The 20,475-nt window shown below is 40.6% G+C and overlaps 1 protein-coding gene and 1 long non-coding RNA gene across 9 annotated transcripts in view; one reads left to right on the top strand and one right to left on the bottom strand.

The window, feature by feature from the left end:
• NHSL1 (NHS like 1) overlaps positions 1-20,475 on the bottom strand; it is a 236,325-nt gene that overhangs the window by 7,321 nt on the left and 208,529 nt on the right. For 6 of the 8 annotated variants that reach the window (XM_054022255.1, XM_054022256.1, XM_054022258.1 and 3 more), the window contains 3 exons: positions 19,919-20,111; positions 13,671-13,802; positions 179-3,601 (listed from right to left, as the gene is read on the bottom strand). In XM_054022255.1, the coding sequence (XP_053878230.1) occupies positions 179-3,601; positions 13,671-13,802; positions 19,919-20,111 (3,748 nt within the window). The remainder of the gene's footprint in view (positions 1-178; positions 3,602-13,670; positions 13,803-19,918; positions 20,112-20,475) is intronic. The other 2 variants (XM_054022257.1, XM_054022261.1) reach the window with 2 other exon arrangements.
• The window catches only part of LOC128833950 (uncharacterized), a 33,940-nt gene continuing 14,111 nt past the window's right edge, over positions 647-20,475 (top strand). The window contains exon 1 of the long non-coding RNA XR_008444363.1: positions 647-735. This is a non-coding gene — a long non-coding RNA (uncharacterized LOC128833950). The remainder of the gene's footprint in view (positions 736-20,475) is intronic.

Genomic DNA, 20,475 nt, shown 5'->3' with positions numbered 1-20,475 from the left:
ATACAGAATCTTTATCAGGGATTAATCCGAGCCCTGTTATTTCCCTTATGATTTTTAGTCTAGTATCACATCTCCCTTTCTACGGGTGAAAATTTGAATGCTATCGCACTTCCCCCAGCCCCCACCATCAGTAAACTAGCTCCTGCTACACCTGAAGGATAAAAGAAGACAGACTTACCACTTTCATCCTCTTGAGATAGATGTCTGTCAGTGTTACTGCTGTCGTCTCCATTGCTGTCTGAACTGCTTCCTTCATCCAAAGTGGTCTGCTGCTCCTGCTTGGGAGCTTCTTGAACTGGTGATGCTGCAGGCTGTACCATACAGACATTGGTTTCCACTGTTTCAAAGAAGGTGGAACCAGCAGCTCCTCCCTCAGGAACCAATCTGCCCGAGTCCATCTCATTGGAACTGAGTCCATCTGTAAGACAATTTTTTGCTTCTTCGCAATGTGCAATCTCTCTCCTAGTTGGACTTGATGTGCCTCTGACAGGATCACTCACGTTAGCTATTTTCTCTGCTGTAAAATCTAGCTGCGGAGGTGGCACAATGAGGAACAGTTTGGGTTTCTTTGAAATAGGAGGTGGCTTCTTGTTTGGTGATATACCCTGAGTCTTGTTTGGAGAACCCGATGGCACCTGAAACGGTGTACTAATAAGGCCAGAGTGAGATTTTTCATTCTGCACAGGAGACTGAGGTGCTTCTTCAATGTTTGTTCCTGATACATCAGCTTCAAAGGTTTGTATTAGACCTGCTGCATTTCCAGGTTTTTGACCACTGCTGATCTCAGGTGCACTGTCACTGAGATCTGGAAGTGAACTCTGAGGAGGAGTTTGAACTAAGTTTTTGAAGGAAGGACTATGAGTTTTCATCTCTTCATCCAGGCTGTTACTGAGCCTTAGTGAAAGAGATGGTTTTAGAGAAGGCTGTGGTGAGAAAATTACAGTTGCTTTTTCCTGAGAGTTGGCTTCAGAAATAGATCCAGCTGATTGTTCAGTCTGTGCTCCTGTACATTTTTTCACAGACCTCAGCTGTACCATTTGCAGTGCTTTGGTGGTTATTAAGGGCATTACAGGCCTACTGGAGTCTTGCTTGTTGGCTGGCTGTTTCACTGCACTGTAGCCAGAATCATCCTGATTAAATTTCTTAAAAGAATATTGTGTGAATTTAGTTGCATCTTGTGTCAGTTTGGGGTCAAGAGGTGGTGCTGGTGGAGGTACTACATTGGGGAAAATGGAGGAAGAAGGGGCAGAAAAAGGACTGAATGACATTTCCTGTGGAGGAGAAGGAAACCACGGACCACCCAGGGGAAAGGAAGGATTTATAATAGCTTCTGGCGGGGGTGGAGGGAAGCTGGGAGAAGCTGGTAATGGAGGCAGATCCATTCCATCTGCTGGGGCAGGGGGCGGAGGAGGAAGAGGATGATCAGGGGAATGTGGAGGTGTCGGAGATGGAGGACCAGCAGCATCAGGAGGGGAGGTCAGGGCTGGGTCCAGTTTCTTCATGTTCACACTCCCTTCAGTAGATGTATTGGAAGAAAGAGAAGTGGAGGATGAAGAGACGGATACTGAAGATAGCAGAGAAGATTTTCTCTCAGGCACTTTCGGTTTCAACTTGGGTTTCCCATTTGCTGGTGACATGGATTTTAAAAACACGGGCACTGGAGTAAGTGCTGTAGGTGTATTTGATTGACTAGAATACCCACTAGATGGTGATGTGACTCTGTGAGACTTCTCTGGAGAAGTGTTCTTTGGTTTGGCCAGTCCACTCGCCACTTGGGGCATAGAAGCCCTTGAGCCGTCATTGAGGTGGCTGATGCTGTAATCATTGAGGTTGGCTGTAGTGCTTGCAGAACGAGCCACTGGGCATTTAAACTGATCGTCTGGCACGCCAGCATAGTCACTGTAGTAACCCCATTGGTCAGCACACTCTGACTTGATGCTGCTTGTGTCACTCTGTGATGGAGTGACAGTACAGAGAGAGTACATATTTGGAGCTGTTGTGGACATCATGCTGCTACTTGCGCTGACGGAGCTCTGGCTGCGAGAGCGCAGCACCCAGGGATCCTCATAATCACTGCATGGACTTTGGGATGGGGAACTACCATTTTTGCACTGAAGGTTTAACTGCAGTGAATGCTGGAGGGTAGCAATTAGTGTTTCATCAAGTACCTGTCCACTGGACTGGGTTTTTTTCTTCGGGACCCTTCTGAGTGAGTCTGTTCTGGATGGTGGAAGAGGTGGCTTCTTTGCTTTTTTCAAAGATATGTTTCGTATGAGGGATTTGTCACTGTTGCTTGACCGCTCGTCTTGATTTTTCTTCTCATTTCCATCAAAAATATTAATCACACTGTGCCTGGGGTTTCCAAAACCATTATTACTATTGCATAGTTTACCTGACTTGAGTCCAGAGTCCATATGCATGGTAGTGTAGTAGCCGTCATGGTCCACTGAATACAGAGAACTTGAATCTTCTTTGACAGAAGTTCTCTCTAGGCTGCTGCTACTCACGTTGCTTACAGGAGTGGAATAACCTGCAGTGGCACAGGTTGGCTTGTGTGAGGGAGTCTCATCATTTTCTCTAGATTTGTACACCCAGTGCTCTGTGCTGTTTATACTGTTGCTTTGTGATCTGTCCCCTGAAAAACTGGATTCACTCCTGCCATCGCTATCCTGGGAGTGGCCTGGGAAAGGGAGATTGTTTCTACAGCTATAGCTCATACTTTGGGACGTATTCTCCACATTTCCTGGAGTGCTGAGGGATACAGCTGAGTCACCAAGGGAGAGCATCATGATAGCATTAGACGAGATAGTGTCTGAGGTCTGGGAGTGGCGCGTTGAGCTGCTCTCACTCCAGTTACCACTAGAAGAATGGTGATCTTCTTTCATGCTTACTGCATTGTTGGCAACAGGACTGTCTCTGGGTTTTGTGTAGGAAGGTGAGCTGGTGATTTTACTATCCAATGGTCCAGCACTCTGGGTGGTATGAATCACAATAACTTCTGAAGAGGATGATATCGTGGCATTTGGTATGATGCTGGTTGAATATGTGGCATGAGGAGAGACCACACATGCCGGGCTTGCAGCTTTTTCACTCTCATAACTTCTCACCTCTTGGGACTTTGGCCTTGGCAGTGTCTCAGTCCTCGGGTTATTCCTCATATGGACCACACTATTATCAACCTGCAACTTGCTTATCTGGTTTGACAAAGTGCCAGCGATGTCTTCTGCCTGGTTAGAGATGCTCTGCCTTTGGTCTAGTGACTGCAGAGACACTCTTGCTCCAGGTCGAGGCAGGCTATGAAAACCCATGTCGTTATTTAGGCGAGAGGCAAATATAACCCCAGCGGAATCACTCATCACAGACATGTTTCCAGATGAGCTGGAGAACTGAGACATCTGGGCCGCAATCCCTTGTCCTTTCTGTGCTCGTATTCTTCTCACTGAAGGGGGCACGACTTTGACTTCTTCTGTCTGGCAGCTGGTGTCCTTGGTTTCAGATCGCTGCATAGCAGAGCGGTAGCTGTCTAGTCTCCCTAGTGTGGAATAGTGATCTGGGACATACATTGAATGCCCACGGAAGTCACTTTGGCCAGTGCCAACTGCTGGAGTCAAAATAAAACAATAATTATCCCTCGAAAACACAAGCACTTCACTATTTCTGTGTTCTTATTAATGTAAAAGACATCATAGGTCACATTCATTATTAGGTCATTGTTCCCTTTGCCCTTGGCGGTTATACAGCTGTGGAGAGATGTTCGTGCCTTCTGAAAAACCATGCAGTACCAACAAACTCTGCTTATGCATTGTATATTTTCTGCATTTCTCGTCCCATTTTCTTTATTACAAGGGACTGTTTGCTTATGGAATCTTGTGTGGTCCTACTGCTTATTCCACATGACATCTTCTATTTATGACATGATAATAATTTCCACAGCAACCCATTATGTTACACACCAAATAATACTGCACGACTTCCAGAAGGGAAGCAGCAGGAACAGACAAAAGCCTGAGAAATGAAAATCTTGGTTCTATACTAACATCTTGGGAAACAAAGAATAAGGAAAAGGAATCATTAAAAAAATTAAAATCTGCGGAACTGTTTCTAAAAACTATTCTTTTCAAAGTCCTTCAGAAGGCACCAACATCTCTTCAAATCTTTGTGTGGGCTAAAGAATTGACAGTGGGAGTTGCTGTATCACAAATAAAGCAAATGTTTAAAGAAAGCAGTAAAAATAATATATTACTTAAATCTGTAAAGGATTAAATACCATTTCCCATTGGAATTATTTTGTATCTACAGTAAAAGAAGAAAATGGGGGTGGAGGGAAACCAAAAAAACTAATTCAACTGATGATCTTCCAATGCCCAGCACCATCAAATACCCGCAACCCTTATTTAAAAAGCAAACAGAGACGTTGAAGACCACTGTGTTTCCTGTTTATGAGGCAAATACCATAGCCAGGGGTAAACAGACTTGGAGGACAAAGGATGAAGAATGTATTAGTTCAAGATATATTATCATAGTTATTTATTATTTGTATTACTGTAGGGCCTAGAAGCCCTCTATACAGCTATTACTAAATCAAAAGAAAGGACCATCAGGTTATTATAGATTTATATCTTTATAGGTCTTTGTGCCAAGAAAAAAACCACCACCATATATATTGTTCTTTAAACAGCATTTAAAACTGGACTGGAAGGGCTCTTAATCCCCATTTCAGTTGTGCTACTACAGTAAATTGCAAACAGAAGAGGTAGCAGAGGAAAGAGTTTGTCTACACTTTGTTTTAAAATCCATTGCAGTGAGTCTCAGAGCCCGCATCTACAGACTTGGATTCCTGCTAAGGCACTAAAAACAGCTGGAACAGGGGGAAAGTGGTTGCTTTAAAACTCCTGCCTGCAAGCTGGTCTCAGAAATGACCCAGTGGCGTGTCTGAGTTGGCACCCTCTCCCACTACCTGCCTTCTTTCTTATTTGCTAAACACAACTGGATTGGTAGAAGAAGTGTTTTCCCCATTCAGTTTTAAATACAGTTTAAAGCACGTTCAATTATTCTTATTCTTGGCATCTATCAGAGTGAAAAGGTATTTGGGGGAGGAGGGATGGGTATTGCTTGGGGTGATGCTTCTAAAGCGAAAGCAGCACATAAAAGGCTGAATTTGTTTTACTTTTTTCAAGATAAAAAAGTAAACTTTAAGCCATTTTATGCCCATTTTGTTTGCTTGTGTGTAGATTCTTCTGCTCTCATGAAAATGCAGAATTTTTCTGCTTCAGCCAAGGGAATGAGAAATGAAATTAGATAATTCTTTGCTGGCAAACAGCTAGAAAGTTCTAAGTACATGAGCCTATCAGAGCAGACAGACTATAGCAGCCAATTAAGGTACAGATTTGCATAATTAGAGTCTAGTTATTGAGAGAGCCATATAATAAGAATAATAATATTTTTATTATTTGTATTTATATTACAGGGTCAGGTTCCTGTTTTGCACAGTGCTATAAAAACACAAAGTTAGACATCACAAAGATCCCTGCCCCTATGATGTGACCAGGTGACAATTATTATTAGCCAGTTAGAGATAAGGAATTTGTGTATTACATAGAGAAATAGCAGTTGCGATTTGACAAAAATAGACAGAATGTAGGAAACTGTGTGAGAATAAACTGCAGTTATGCATCACAGTAGGTATACAATATCTTTGTATTCTGATTGATTGAGAATTACTTTTCAGTGTGTATACACACACACACACACACACACACACACACACAGAAAAGTTTATATAAAGATAAGCTAAATTTGTTCCTCTACAACAGCAACTTTTAAAAATACATGGAAACACACTTCACATTTGTTTAAAATGTTACACGTAGGGAAACTAAATATTCAGCATAATAGTACCATTCACAAAGCAGGACAACACCAAAGATTTTGACCCAAGACAAGAAGCTGAGAAATTTAGAGTGCAAGTAACTGGGACAAATTTATTTACTGTAAATATGCATGGAAATTTTAAGCTGATCGGAACAAAACAATGTCAGGACAATTTAGGGCCTAATCTAGCAGTCCTTATGCACATACAAGGAGTGCAAAATTTGACTCAAGGTAGGTAAAACTTTAGACCCCAGTATTGCAATCAGATCCATGTAGGCAGATCCCTTGCAGAGCCCCATGACTTCACTGAGGCTGCACAGTTGTAACAGCAACCAGTGTGCAGTCCCAGTGAAATCAGCGGCACTCTATGCAGGTGCAAGGGTCCACTCACAAAGCTATAGCTGATAGATAAGGGCCTTAAATTGTAGGCTAATTGTTTCAAGTAATATATTCTGAAAAGTGTCTTGTTTTTGTTTTTAAAGAGAACATAACTTTGAGGTTTTAAAAAATTTCTGTTAAAAAGGACTAAGTGACAAATTGTGAAATTGCATTGGTCTATTTCTGTCCTCAGATGAGTGCACAACTCCCTTTAAAATCAATGGAAGTTGTGAGCCCTATCTAATTGCACAATTATGTACCTGTTTCCAGTTCCATTTCTTGTAAAGGGACAACAAAAATCTACAGGGAAATCTGTGGGAACGCACTGCGCCTCTCTTAAAATGCTGTGGGTTAACCCCAGCTTGGTAGAATTTTGGAGGGAATTTTGTTTTTTTATTGTTTCCCAGGTTGTTTGGAATTCCTCATCGAATGCCAGATAGTCTCTTACACACTCTTCTGAAGGCTCTCCAAAAATTCTTAACCTGAATTGCCTTTGTTGCTACAGCTGGTGGAATGTGTATTGTTCAGCAGCAGTTTCTGAGGAAAACCTCAAACCATTAATGAATATTAAATTTAGAAACCTCTAATCTAATAACAGGTTGAAGTTATGTCTGCCACAACACCAAATGCTGGAAGAGAATTTGAGCTTTGAAAGGATACCACGTATCAGCTAAAAGTCCATTTGGTTGCAGAGGTGTTTAAGCAGACATCAGCAATTTTTTTTTTTACAGAAATGAAAATTGAGCTACAGATGTTGCACAAATGTGGTTGAGAATAATCATCATTCTGCTTGGAGTTTTAAAATGGTGGTGTCTAGCACAGTGGCTTGCTGATTAGTGCTGTGCACTACCACGTGAGACACCTGGACGCAGCATCTTACCCATCAAACAGTTGCCAGGCTGGGAATTACTGGGACTATTGAACAGGCAGCTCAATTAGGGCACAATTTAAGAGCAAATAGAGAAAACTGAATATCTGAGTCAAGATGGGCTCATATATTTATAGGGGTTCCAATCAGAAGTGCTGGATAGAGACTCAGTTGAGCTGGGACAGGTTTAAAATACCTGTCACATGACAGAGATCAGTATACCCGACTTTAGTGGCTACTTCCATCTAGCCACTGTAGATTAATCATGCAGATCTGAGAAAAGAGTTTGCCTTTAAGTCCCTAGGGTTGGATGAAATGCAGCTGGAAGAGAGAGCCTCATGCTACTCTGCAGTGATTACTCTGACAAAGTGCAGCAACAATTAATTGAGGATCATCACAAGGCGGGGTTTTACGCTGAGGTAAAACAGGGTGTAAATGGAAGGGATGCACAAGAGAAAAAGGAGTCGTATTGTTGTTACAAAATATTGTGTTTGTTTCAACCAATATATAAGCAATCTCTCTTTCCAAACCTTCTGTGTCTGGCTATATGATTATTTCTAGCACGTGCACTTCTCACTTATGCTTCAGACATGTTCATGAACTTAGCCCAACTCATGCCCTACTACTAGGCCTTCTCCAAAGGTGGTAAGCTGGGTAAAGGAATGGTGCATGTGCAGTGCTAGCACTATCCCTGTTATCACATGTAAGCAGCTTGAGTCACTTCCTCCTCTATGTTTTCCCCTAGCACTTGCACAAATAGATAATATCTACACAACAAAAATCAACTTACAAGTACATGAATTTGCACTGGGTGCTCCATAAAGCATCTGTGACATTTGATAGGGGAAAAAAAAATCCCACAAAATCCTACAGTACTCCACAGAACTGTCAGCTAAAAAGTGTTGGATCCTTGTAAAGATCACTGCTTCTTGAAAATATGAACGTTTAGTGGATGACTGTCTACCAGATGGGGAATCTAGATGGCTTTGGTTCTGTTCCTTGCTATGCCACTGATTCAACATTTGACCTTGGGCATGGTCATTATCCTTAACCTCTCTGTGCTTCACTTGCCCCATCTGCAAAATAGGGATAATACTTAGTTGCCTCCTAAGAGTGTTGTGATTAACTGTGAATTCATTAGTGTTTGGAATGCTCTTTGTGACCCTCAGATGAATGGTACTATAGAAGTGCAATGGATTAAACCCAAAGCCAAGTATCTCAATGACATTCAGAAGCTGCAGCCTTAGAAGTACCACCAGTGAACAGCACAAATGCCCAATGACCCTAAAGGAAATAATATCCTCTCCGAGGACTATGTGGGATATGTATATAGAGAGAGACTGAGAGACCACCAGGATTTGAAATCCCATGGCTTGAGTTGCCTGACACTGGCAGGGAATCTATACACGTCTGTAGAACCTAGAGTTATCTGGAGTTCTAGCTGAGAAGGCAGGCGATCAGGTGCAAACCAAAAATATTTCTATAAATATACAGCAATTACTTGGGCTCAGGAACTTGGTGGAGTTAGTTGAATCCACCAGGAAACAAAACACCTATGGATTTACTTCTTAAAGCCTAGTATCATTTGGGGTCATAGCTGCTCAAAGTTTTCTGAGATGATTACATGGGACTTCACAGGAATTGTTTCCTCTCAGCTGTTGATTAGCAGAAAGAGTTCCAACTATAAGAAGTTAAAAAGTGACAGTTGGAACATTTACGGATGGTTGATGACAACCAAGTGATGTGATCTGTCCTACCAGAAAGCAGGTGCCGAGTGACTATTCTGGATTCAGCTGTCAGACATCCATCCTGATCACTGATATGTTGTCACAAACAAATTTGGTGTTTGGGGACCTATCATGAAGCAGATGCTAGAGACAGGAGCCAAAGAAAAGCATCTGATCTCAATTCTGGCCCTTAAAACAACTTCCTTTACAAAAAAGTGTGTGTGTGTGGGGGGGGAGGTTATTGTGAATAAAACCCCAGGACATTCAATTGGACCTTATCTTAAAAAGACTTGTGAACGCTGTTATTGAAGATGTGATGTGAGAACAGCAGTAATGGACAGAATGGTATGCTTAAAGGGTTCCAGTTCCCCCACTCCTCCCCGCCCCCAGGACCAGAAAAGAGGGCAGAGGCTAGCTGCCAGGCTGTTAAGAGGCGAAGAATCAGAATGTGTGTGGAGCCAGACAAAAGGGGGGACCCGGGAGAGAAACAAGCAAGGAAAGAAACTCTAAAGCAATTTCCTCTACTGAACCTATCCTTGTTGAGACGAAGACCGACCTGCTTTGCTTCCAATAATGGAGGATTAGATGTGGTTCCTGCTATAGGACTGGTGCAGAGATATAGGGAGGGAGCGTAGGAGACCTAGAGCCTGGAATAATTGAAAGACGTAACCCATTGGAACTGCTTTGGTGCAGGTTTATGGGGAAAGCTTATTCGCAAGCAAGACAGCTTCAAGTCTTGGTAAAGGCAGCATTGGATCAGGTTAGGCTAGATCCCTGATAAAGGAGTCAGTACAGAGTCAGCATACAGTAAGTGAAGTAGTACTGTAAAAATGTGAAAAAAAGTTGGTGTCTTTGGTCCAGTCCACAGCCTAGAGGTACAGGAAAAGGAAGGTGAATTTTACAAAGGACTGAAAACAGGGGGAGGCTTCCAGTAGATTCTCCCTGATACGTGCCCTTCTGTAAGAGAAAGAGGGGAATTGTCTTACTTTCTGACAGGTGAAACCCAGATTCACCAGTTCCAGAAAAGGTACATCTTGACATCCAGAGAAGAGTTAGAATGTGATAAAGGAAATGGTGATGGAAAGTAGCTGCTTTAGTAATGCCACATCCAGAAGAGAGAGAGTTTTCCCTGGTCTACACTACAAACGTATGTCGATATAACTACGTCACTCAGGGGTGTGGAAAGGCCATACCCCGAGTGATGCAGTTATACCGCCTTAACTCCTACTCCTGGTGTAGACAGCGCTATGTCATGGGAAGGCTTCTCCCGTCAACATAGCTGCCGCCTCTTGGGGAGGTGGATTACCTACGCTGACAAGAGAAGCTCTCCTGTCCGTGTAGGCAGCGTCTTCACTAAGGGCTACAGCGGTGCCACTGCAGCGCTGTACGTGTAGACAAGCCATGCTAAGTCATACAGGTACACACATTTGGAGCATTAGTCTCTGACTTTTCTTGCTTTTTCTTTACTCTTATTCAAATTCTGCCCCACAGAGGCTAAGTTTTATGGTTTCTATGTAGTTGATGCAGATAATTTAGAGCTATGTAAAAATAATCAAGAGTGTGTTAGTGTCTGTAGAAATTTAACACCCATTTCCCCCCCTTTTTGTTAAATAGTTTTAAGAGATGCTACTGTTCAGCAACAGTATTGTTTAACATATATAAAGTTAGTCCCTTTGCAGTATCTAGGTGGTATCTCTAAATTGTTAGGGGTCTAATACTCTGAATCTGGCCAGTGTGGATATGAGAACAACTACTTTACTGGAGAAGTGAAGGGCCATCATGAGATATTACATTTATAGAGCACTTTTCATGCAGAAGGATCTCTAAGTGCTTTACAGACTATGTACACGGATCATTTTGCTCATCATTGAAATGGCAAAAGGGCAACACTTCAAAGTATGCTAAAATATGAATATTTAAAGATATTTTTCATTGGGATCTTCATGGGTGCAATTAGTGTTCCCTTTTAGAATATCTGATTAAACTCCAATGGCATCAAAGTCACTATGTACATCAAAACTGCTGTGTTCATATACATCTGACAAAGACTTTTGCTATATTTTGTCTTTATTCGTCAAAAGGAAACAGAGAAACGGGGAAAACCCCAACATTTCAGCCTTATAGAGTCTTTTCCAACTCCATAACAACAAAAATAGTCCACTTTGGTAAGAGATTTGAGGTTCTCTCATATTTCTGTTTCCTTTTGAAGAACAAATAAGATGTAACAAGTCTGCTATGGGTTGATTATTTAGCCTGTGCATGGCAACTTTGATGTGTCCAGAGATTTCAGTTTTTGTATAAACATTATGGCCATTTACAGCAATGCTTTAGGGAAGACATAAAGAGGCATTTATTCAATTGAAACCACAGGGAAAATGTAGATAGGCACAATGTAATTGCTTGATTTGGATTTGATCTGGGTCCATGTTCCAACAAAATGAGCTGTGGTATGTTTAACAAGAAGTTGTTTGCTTTGAGACAGGGTTAGGGAAACAGAATGGATTACATGCATATATTGCAAGGAAGCAGTGTGGCCTAATGGACAGAGCACCAAAATGACCCTCAGGAGACCTGGGTTCTTTTCTCAGCTCTCACTGCTGGGTGACCTTGGGCAAGTTACTTCACCTCTCTGTGCTTCAGTTTCCCCATCTGTAAAATGGGGCTAATGATACTGACCTACTTTGAAAAAAGTGTTTTGATATTTACTGTTAAAATTGCATACGTGCTAGGCATTAAGGGGGCAACAATGGCTCCTAGGGAATCCTCCTAGCATAAATTTGCTCCCTATGTGGTGCAGAACTGCCACAATGGTTCTGTGAAGCTAATATAACAGGTCCCAACACAAGGGCTGTGGCTGTGCTCTGCCTATCCTGACATAGCAGATAGTCCATAAGAAGCTGTTGCAGCCAGAGCATAGATTAGCAGCCCAGAGGTTACTGTAGCTTAAGCGAGAGGCCAAACAAATTTCCAAACAGCCTGAGAAAATGCAGGGAGTGAAAGGTGATTCAGAGTCACCTTTTACTCCTGCCCCTTCTGTTTCTGTGTTCAGCACATCACAGAAACATAAGAACAAAGAATCAGGCCCATAAAATCTGTGGTCTCAACATTTTTAAAAGTAGAACCAGCAAAAGGCAACCTTTGTTTAAGACACTTGTGGAAGATTTCTGCATAGTACAGATGCTATCTGTATTTGCTATTTATTTCAGCTAGTAAATGATAATCAAGTATTTTAGATGGTAAAAATAAATGCATAAAATGTGCACAAATATCCAGAGTTTTGGTTTTACATGATATGCAAAAGACCACATCCTCCACACAGTGCTTCCTAATTGGGTTGCCACTCATTTCAGAATTCACAAATCCAACTTTTCCAGGTCTGGTTTGCATCCTACAAGCCTAGCATTCAGGACATTAAAAGAATCTCAATTCATTATAAGTAGAAAACGATGTCATTTCGTCACAACATCAAAAGGTGTTGTGATATAAAGTTGCCATGTGAAGATTCAATACATTGTTATGCTGTGTAAATCTTGTTTGGTAGCAAAAAGAAAGGTGAGATTCCCATATTGGGACATTGTTTCATTATGGATTTTGATGGAACAGCTCTATTTACAGCACCACTTTGTACTGCACCTGGGTTTTCCCTATAGGTCTCCCATTCAAGTATTCTATAAGCCTGACCCTTCTTATGTCAGAAATTGGGACAGGTGAGCTTGCTTTGCCTAATTTCAAACCTACTTATGATATTTGAGTCTGAGTTTTGTGTTCTGCTTGGGAGACTGAAAAACAGAGTGGGGAAAAATGGAAGAATGAGGAAAAAATGGAAAAAAAATGCAGGAGGGAGAAAATCTAAAGGAAGAATCAACACATGAGATATTACCATCTGTATGGCACACAGCTTGCACTACCTCCATTTTTTGGAAATTCTTATAACTTTAAATATAAAATTACTGGAGTTCCTTTGGCTAAAAAATTATGATTTAGAAAACTCAATTCTCTTTAAAACAGGAAAAAGCATGGATTTAAATGACTGGGAAAATAAAGATATGTTTACTCAGATTAGTTTTATAAGCCTTTAAAAAAAAGTTTAAAAGGGTTTGCCAAAACCCAGAGCTCCACCACCTTTAAATATCCCTAACCTATTAAATCTGAAAAAGATCACAACCCTAAGTAGCCACTGGCTAGAAAATTGTTCCTCTGGAACATGCAAAAGAGTTGAACATCAGGACATTGAAGTGTTCTCATTAAACATCTAGTTAATCTACTACTAGATGTCTAGTCTACGTCAAGCAATGAGATAATTAACAATGCTGGCATTTAAGAGGTCACAATTAAGTCTGACCTACACTGGAGGAAGTGGATGACTCTTTGGGTAGTTTTGTTTCAGTGTGAGGCAGCAGATCCAGTAAGACAACCATTAATTGGTTGACAGTGGTAATGCATTCTTCACAAGTAAAATGCATAAACACTTCATTTTTATTTAAATGGTTGCTTATATTCTGAAGCACAGGGCAAAATCTGTAGGAAGATTCTAAATGCATGGATTTTACATCCCTGCAGATTTCTATTGTCCCAGTACACAACTTTTTCAAATAATGTGTTCCCCTCAATTGACTGAAATCAGCAAACAAAGAGCTTTAATTTCCAGATGCACAAATGATTTGGCTTGAATTAACATGCCTTTTGCAATAGGGCACACATTTATTTGGAACTTTAATAGGCTATCAGACTGTATTGGCTTCATGAGCACTGGTAAATGTTATTAGTCAAGTAATGGGAAGCAGTGAAGATGAATAGTGACGGAATACAGTTCTGATGAGCCATACCTAGCTCCTTTTGAATGTTGTCAGGGACTCCTGTAATAGTCTTTCTCCTTTTGACTTTCTTCGGCCGTCTTACCACAGTGTCTGTGTAAATTAGAGACCGCCGAATGCTGGCTTGGCGGTCGAAATTCTCCCCTAATGTGTAGTAGAACAAGCAAAGCAACATTACTTTCAAGCACGCTGACATCATGCACTTTCTTCCACTAGCTCATTGTAGAAATGAAAAAAAGGCATTAATAAATGATGTTAGCTCAGTCCTACAGTGAGGGTATACATTGAAGGAAAAGATACAGCATATCGTCACCATAAGGCTTGAGGAACATATACATTATAGAAAGGTGCATGGTGTATGATATTTTGACTCCTTAGCCCTAGTTCAAATCTGACTGAAGCATGTGCCATTCCACTGAAGTCATCAGGTTTGAATCTGGCCCTCTGTGTGTTTTTTTTTTTTTTTTTTTTTGGTTGTGGTGGTGGTGGTGGTGGTGGTGGGGGAGAATGGCAAATTTGATTGCTCCTTGAAAATGAAAGACTAACACTGTTCACTTAGGAACAGACATTGTCATGGCAGGACTAATGCTAGCTTCCTCATGTAGCTCCACCAATGCAGCTAAACCTTGACCTGCAATATTTTTTTTTCAGTCTGAGCATGATTTAGTTGGGAATTGGTCCTGCTTTGAGCAGGGGGTTGGACTAAATGACATCCTGAGGTCCCTTCCAACCCTGATATTCTATGATTCTGATTCTCAAGCAAACATTGCCAAAGCAACGGTATCCAATTTGTACAGTTATTTCATGATGTGGGTAAATATCCATGGTAACCAGGGTGAGACCAAACTAATTTTCCTTGTGATCTCAGCTATATTTCAATCCCAATCTCCATAAGTGATAGGCCAAAAGTATTAATAAACTGTAATATTGGTTATTATCAAACCTTTATAAATGGAACATTCATAAATGGACTACTACAGAATGAAGAACTCGTGTCTATCAGAGTGCATTACTGGAGAAAGCCTTATAGTGACCACATACTGTATCATAATGGGACCCAGCAGCAGCACCCCTCCCGTTAAGGTTGAGCAGATTTTCTTTAGAAACTCACTTTTTAGGGGTTCACAACTTGGCCATTTTAATTCCCACTAAGATCAAACCAAGTTAATTTCTGAATTATCAGCCAAGTTAATTTCCCCCCCTAAAATTAGATCACAGTGCTCAAACTTTTTTTTTTTTAATTTAAAAAACCCACGAATAATTTTGTTTTAAAAACTGAGAGGCTGTACACACTTGAGCATGTGTATTCTCTTTCTGCCTTCTAAGTTTTTCTTTAGTAGTTTAAAAAAATCAATGGCCAAATTTGGAACCTCTGAAAAGTGACTACTGCACATACACAGTAGCTAACGTACTTCTCATACATCGTTCTCCTGGTTTCCTTCACATCATTGTGTGTCATACAGGTAGCGCTGAAAATACCATAATTTCTACAACACTTTACATTTCAAAAGATTGTGTGCAGACACCTGAAAACACAGGACTAATAATTGTAGCAGTTCCATTCATCATATACAAAGGTTATGACTAATGTTAATGGATCGTTGTGTCCCGATGCATAGCATTCTTGCTAACCAAAATCTTTGCAACTGTAACAGTGCATCAATGTCATCTCAATTTTCAGTGTTCTACTAATTAAAGTAAGACCATATTTAAGTGGGGGCGGGGATTTATTTAAATATGTCTTTAAATACGGTCATATTTAAAGTACGGGGCATTCCCCCAGGATCTATGATAGAGAGGCCCCAAAACATTGTGGCAGAATGTCTACTTTTAGAGGACAGTACTACTACTCTAATAGTATGTCTACACTGCTATCAGGTGGTGTTATAGTAGCACATATAGCCATACCCAAGCTACCTCATTAAAAATAGCATTAAAAATGGATTAGCCACTCAAGGACATACACAAGTCCTAGGCAGGTAACACTGCTATTTTTAGCAAGCTAGCTCATGTATGGCAATCACATGTCCTGACTGGAGTGCAGACATACCCTGCAGGTATGTCTACACAGCAAACACACACCTGGGGCTGCCCTGGGTCAGCGGGCTGGGGCTGCAAAAATCCTGTATAGACGTTCGGGCTCAGGCTGGAGCCCAAGCTCTGGGACCCTGTCAGGGGGGTAGGTCCCAGAGCCCAGGCTCCAGCCTGAGCCCGAACATCTACACAGTAATTTTACAGCCCCGCAACCGGAGCCCCATGAGCCTGAGTCAGCTGACCCAGGCCAGCCGTCATAGGCGCTGACTACATAGTGGCTGCGGCAGCCTCCCTACCAAAACCTCCCCCTTCCCCCAGTTCCTTCTGCCCGCTGGCGGGCCCTGCCGATCAGCGCCTCCCCCTCCCTTCCAGCACTTACTGCCTGCCACAGATCAACTGTTTTGCAGCGTCAGGAGGTGCTGGGGAGGAGGAGCGAGAGCGCAGCGCGCTCGGGGGACAGGCTGGAACTGGGCGGGGAAAAGGCAGGATGGGGTGGAGTGGGGGCTGGGCCTGGGTGGAGCTGGGGGGGGGCACCCCCAGACAGATTAGAAACTCAGCGCCTATGCCAGCCGTGGCTATACTATGGGTCTTTTATTCCAGACATATTCATAGACATACCCTAAAATGTTATGAGATGCTGGGACCCTTATTGCTTGAAGGTTCAGGATCATTTGTTAATCCAGCCTTCAGATTAACAACTAACACTTCTACGCACATTATGATAGTTCCATCCAGCTGTTTGGACCTATCAATAGAAGGGTTTTTTTTGTTTCTTCAAAAATTTCGTCTTCCATTTAAAAAACAAAAACAATCGCACACAAGACAGTGGGTTCTGAGGAAATTAGAATGCAAAACAAAAAGACCAAAAAAAAAAATAATCACAAATCCTCCAGAAAAAAATAAAATTTTAATTGTAATTTAAAATAATTCAAACAAGGAAATCCTCTGTTGATTAACACTGCCACTCCATCCTCATTTGCCATATTCTGCCTTTGACTTTGCAGCATGGATTATGCAACACATGAAAGTCACTATGTTAATTATGGATCCAATCCCACAACCATTACTCATGCAATCAGTCTTTGGTTTAATTGGGACTACTCATGTGAGTAAAGGCAGTAAGAAAAGGCCCAAATTTATATTGATTTGTATGGATGAAAAATGTTAAGGACAATGAAGAATGTTAAGACAAAGAGGCCGCATTAACAAATCAAGGGCTTGTCTACACTTACTGGGGGATCGACGAGCGGCGATCTATGCATCGACCACAGATCGCTCTCCTGTCAACTCCTGTACTCCACCAGATCGAGAAGAGTAGGGGGAGTCAACAGCAGAGCGTCTCCCATTGACATTGCGTAGTGTGGACCCCACAGTATGTAGATCTAAGCTAAATTGATTTGAGTTACGCTATTCACATAACTCAAATTACATAGCTTAGACCGAATTTCCCCTATAGTGTAGACAAGACCTAAGTTAAACTAATCAAATCATGATGTTTCAGTCTTATTTTGACCACTATTTGAGGCTAAAATACGTATTTATCAGGGTCTAATAAAAAATCTAAAAATATTCATTTTTGTTTTTAAGGGTTTATAATAAATGTCCTTCGACGGCCTCACTGAAGTCTATGTGTCTTACTTGATAATTCATGGGACACAAGGTCAACAGGGTCTAAGTGCATTCTTAGCTGCTTTGCAGAATCAGACCCTTGCTCTTCATTTTCACCCTTGCTTATCCTACCCATCACCACCAGATACTTTTATAGCTGGAAAATAGTCCTAGAAAACCCACTGCAGCAAGACACTACTATATGTCTCTTGATTAAAATGTAGAACGTGCTGTAAAAGCACTTGCTGGCCACCACCCCATCACTAAAAAATGGAGCAAAATCACTTGCGGAACGAGCTCAGCCCCTGTTTATCCTAAAGACAGAATCCATTTCCAAACCTGGATGTCTAGTCAGCAGTTTGTCAGCCTAATGCAGTAACCATGCATCTTCCGACCAGCCACCAGATTTGTAATACTAATGTGTTAATTGCAATCTGTCCTACTGAAGATCTAAACTGCCAGAACACCGCCATGTGGTGCACACCCCAGTAAGAGGCCTTGTAGCTTATTCATTATTAATGCACTTTCAGAAATGCTTTCAATTTCCAAAAGCCACTTCTTGGGTTAATATTTTATTTCAGTCAAATAGTAATGAATAGGGATTTCTGTCCCACTTCTGTGCAAACAACATAAAAATCACAAGTTATTAAAAAATTACAAGCAAAGAAACAAAAGCTGCTATGTATGTTGCACAGCATGGCTTAAAGAGTGGCACAGAACAAATTTTTCATTCTGCATTTTTCCCCTCCCCCATATAAGTAAATTTAACATAGGAAATGTATAGAACAACGTTACGCTGGGGGAAGAATGAATTTTTTGAAACCTGTATTAGACTGCAACAAAGGATAGATCCCCTTCATTACAGCACTCAATTCATTATTTTTTAAGTAGCACAGTAATAATTTCAGAGACCAGGAAACCTTATGGTTCATGTAGAGTAGTTTACATACCTAACAGTAATTTTGCTTTCCTCTAATCACTTTCATAGCGCCTTACTATCACTTATATAAAAGGAATAGAGTGCAAAATAAGCACTTCAAAGAAAGCAAGGTTTGTTACACAACTTGATGAAATTACAAGGACAATTTATACAGATTCATTAACATTTCCATACTGTATAGCTAAATTAAACCCCGGGCAGTTACTTGATCTCTTATCTTTTTAGTCCCTCCCCCCCATCCCCTTCTTTCCATCTGTTTGTCTCCACTGTACATTTGCAGTACACAGAGGTCATTACTGTGAACTGCAGATTACTCAATTTATAAGAATCTTGTGCTCCTGCTGTCACAATATCTAAGCCATGCTCAGACTTATTGATTACGGCAGATAATCCATTGTTCCCATAACACCTCCTTCTGCACCTGTGTATCCTATATTTCCAAGATAATGCCAATTGGTCTGCAATACTTTAGTGTTGTATTTGTTTATGCTGTTAATTAGAAACATTTCATTATTTTCTGGTGTCTTCTTTTAACGTCCAAGACATTTTCTCTTGATTTGCAGATTTCTTTGTAGTGTTCATTATTGGCCTGAAGTTGTATAGCATTGTAAAATTTCACCAATGGAAACATTCAGCATTAATTCTATGCAGTTCTTTCACAAAACTATATTAATAAAAAAGTATGTGTATTAAATAGTTATTAGTAATCAAACAGGAGAGGTGAACGCCTCATCTTAATAAATTATTAAACAAAATCAAATATCACATGCTGTTGATTACAATATAATGGTAAGCTTGAAGTCAAATGGAAGCCATGTGAGGTTTGAAATAAGTCAGATACTGAATATCTTCCTGTTTCTGGCATCTAAACATAAACACACATATCCTGAACAACCTATAATATACAATCTTTATAATATTCAGACACAAGGAAGAATTAAGTGATGATTTAATCTTTCATGAAAGTTCTAATTTGGGATACACCAAAAATTTTTCTGGGTTTAACTGGTTTTCAGCAGTGTAACTTCCATAGTCTTAAATGGGAGCTATGTGGCTAAAATCACCCACAACATTTTTTACATTTAGGGTCAAGATATTACTGATACTATGGAAGTATGGAATACATATATACAAAAGGAAATTTCCTCCCAAAAGCCATAAATAAAAGCAGCCCAACAACTCTTTTTATATCCTCACCCATATTCTTTCCCTGTAAGCCTCTTGCCATCAATAATAAATGGTTAGATATATATTCCAAATTTTGAAACTCTCCCCATTTTGGGACAGAAATCTTTTGATAATTTCCCTTCCATAAATTCTTAAGATAAAATCCTGAAAATCATTGCCAGTACTAAAGCAGATGATTTTCCATTACAAATTTTCATTGTAGTCCATTGCAAAATGTAATTGATATAAATTTTCCCATTAGATCTCATCAATTTTTATTCTGTTTCAAGACCGTGCTGTTGGTTTCCTTCATTAAATTAAGTGTCTGACTAGGGTTCACAAACCACTGTTTTGAAATAAAGGTGCAGTAACTAGTATTTATTTCAGCATATTATTAAATCATATGCTTCAGGTAACAAATAAAGAAACAACATTGACTAGGGTGCATCTTTTGCCCCCCCCCCCCCCCCGCCCACAGGCATGCTAAACACCACTGAAATGAAAAGCCTACCAGTTACATTAATAGGAACCACATCTGTTTGGACCGCTTGTGCTTGCTGTCGCATTTTCTCCTCTGGTGTTGGCAATGGAAGTGACTTGGTCCAGTTAGTTTGGGTGTTGATATCAGAACATTCATTTGAAACTGGTGTTCTAGTTCTCTTGATGCTAATAAGCTTTTCCTCCTCTGGGGAAGGGACTGAACACTACAAAAAGAAATGTATACAACAGTATGAATTTCTTATAAGAAAAAAATGTCAAGCCAAATTGTGATAACCTTACTGACAATGAACAGTATTTGACATTGCAAGCAGTCTCATTGCAGCCAGCAGGACTACTCGTGGAGCGAGATACTACTCAGCAAGAGTAAGGATATCACAGCCTGCCCATAAAAAGTATGATCTATTTTTTTTTAATGAAAACTTGTTATTTATCCAACAAACCTGCTCAGAGTATATGTTAAAGTAGCATGAGAAATGATCTTAAGAATGGCAAATGATAAAGTTATTTATTAACTCCATTCCATTTTGCAGTTGTTAACTTCCATGTTCGCCTCCTTGTATGCCTCTC

The sequence above is a fragment of the Malaclemys terrapin genome, chromosome 3 (genome assembly GCF_027887155.1).
Source record: "Malaclemys terrapin pileata isolate rMalTer1 chromosome 3, rMalTer1.hap1, whole genome shotgun sequence".
Taxonomy (NCBI): domain Eukaryota; kingdom Metazoa; phylum Chordata; order Testudines; family Emydidae; genus Malaclemys; species Malaclemys terrapin.
This window is presented reverse-complemented; position numbering and strand designations above follow the sequence as displayed.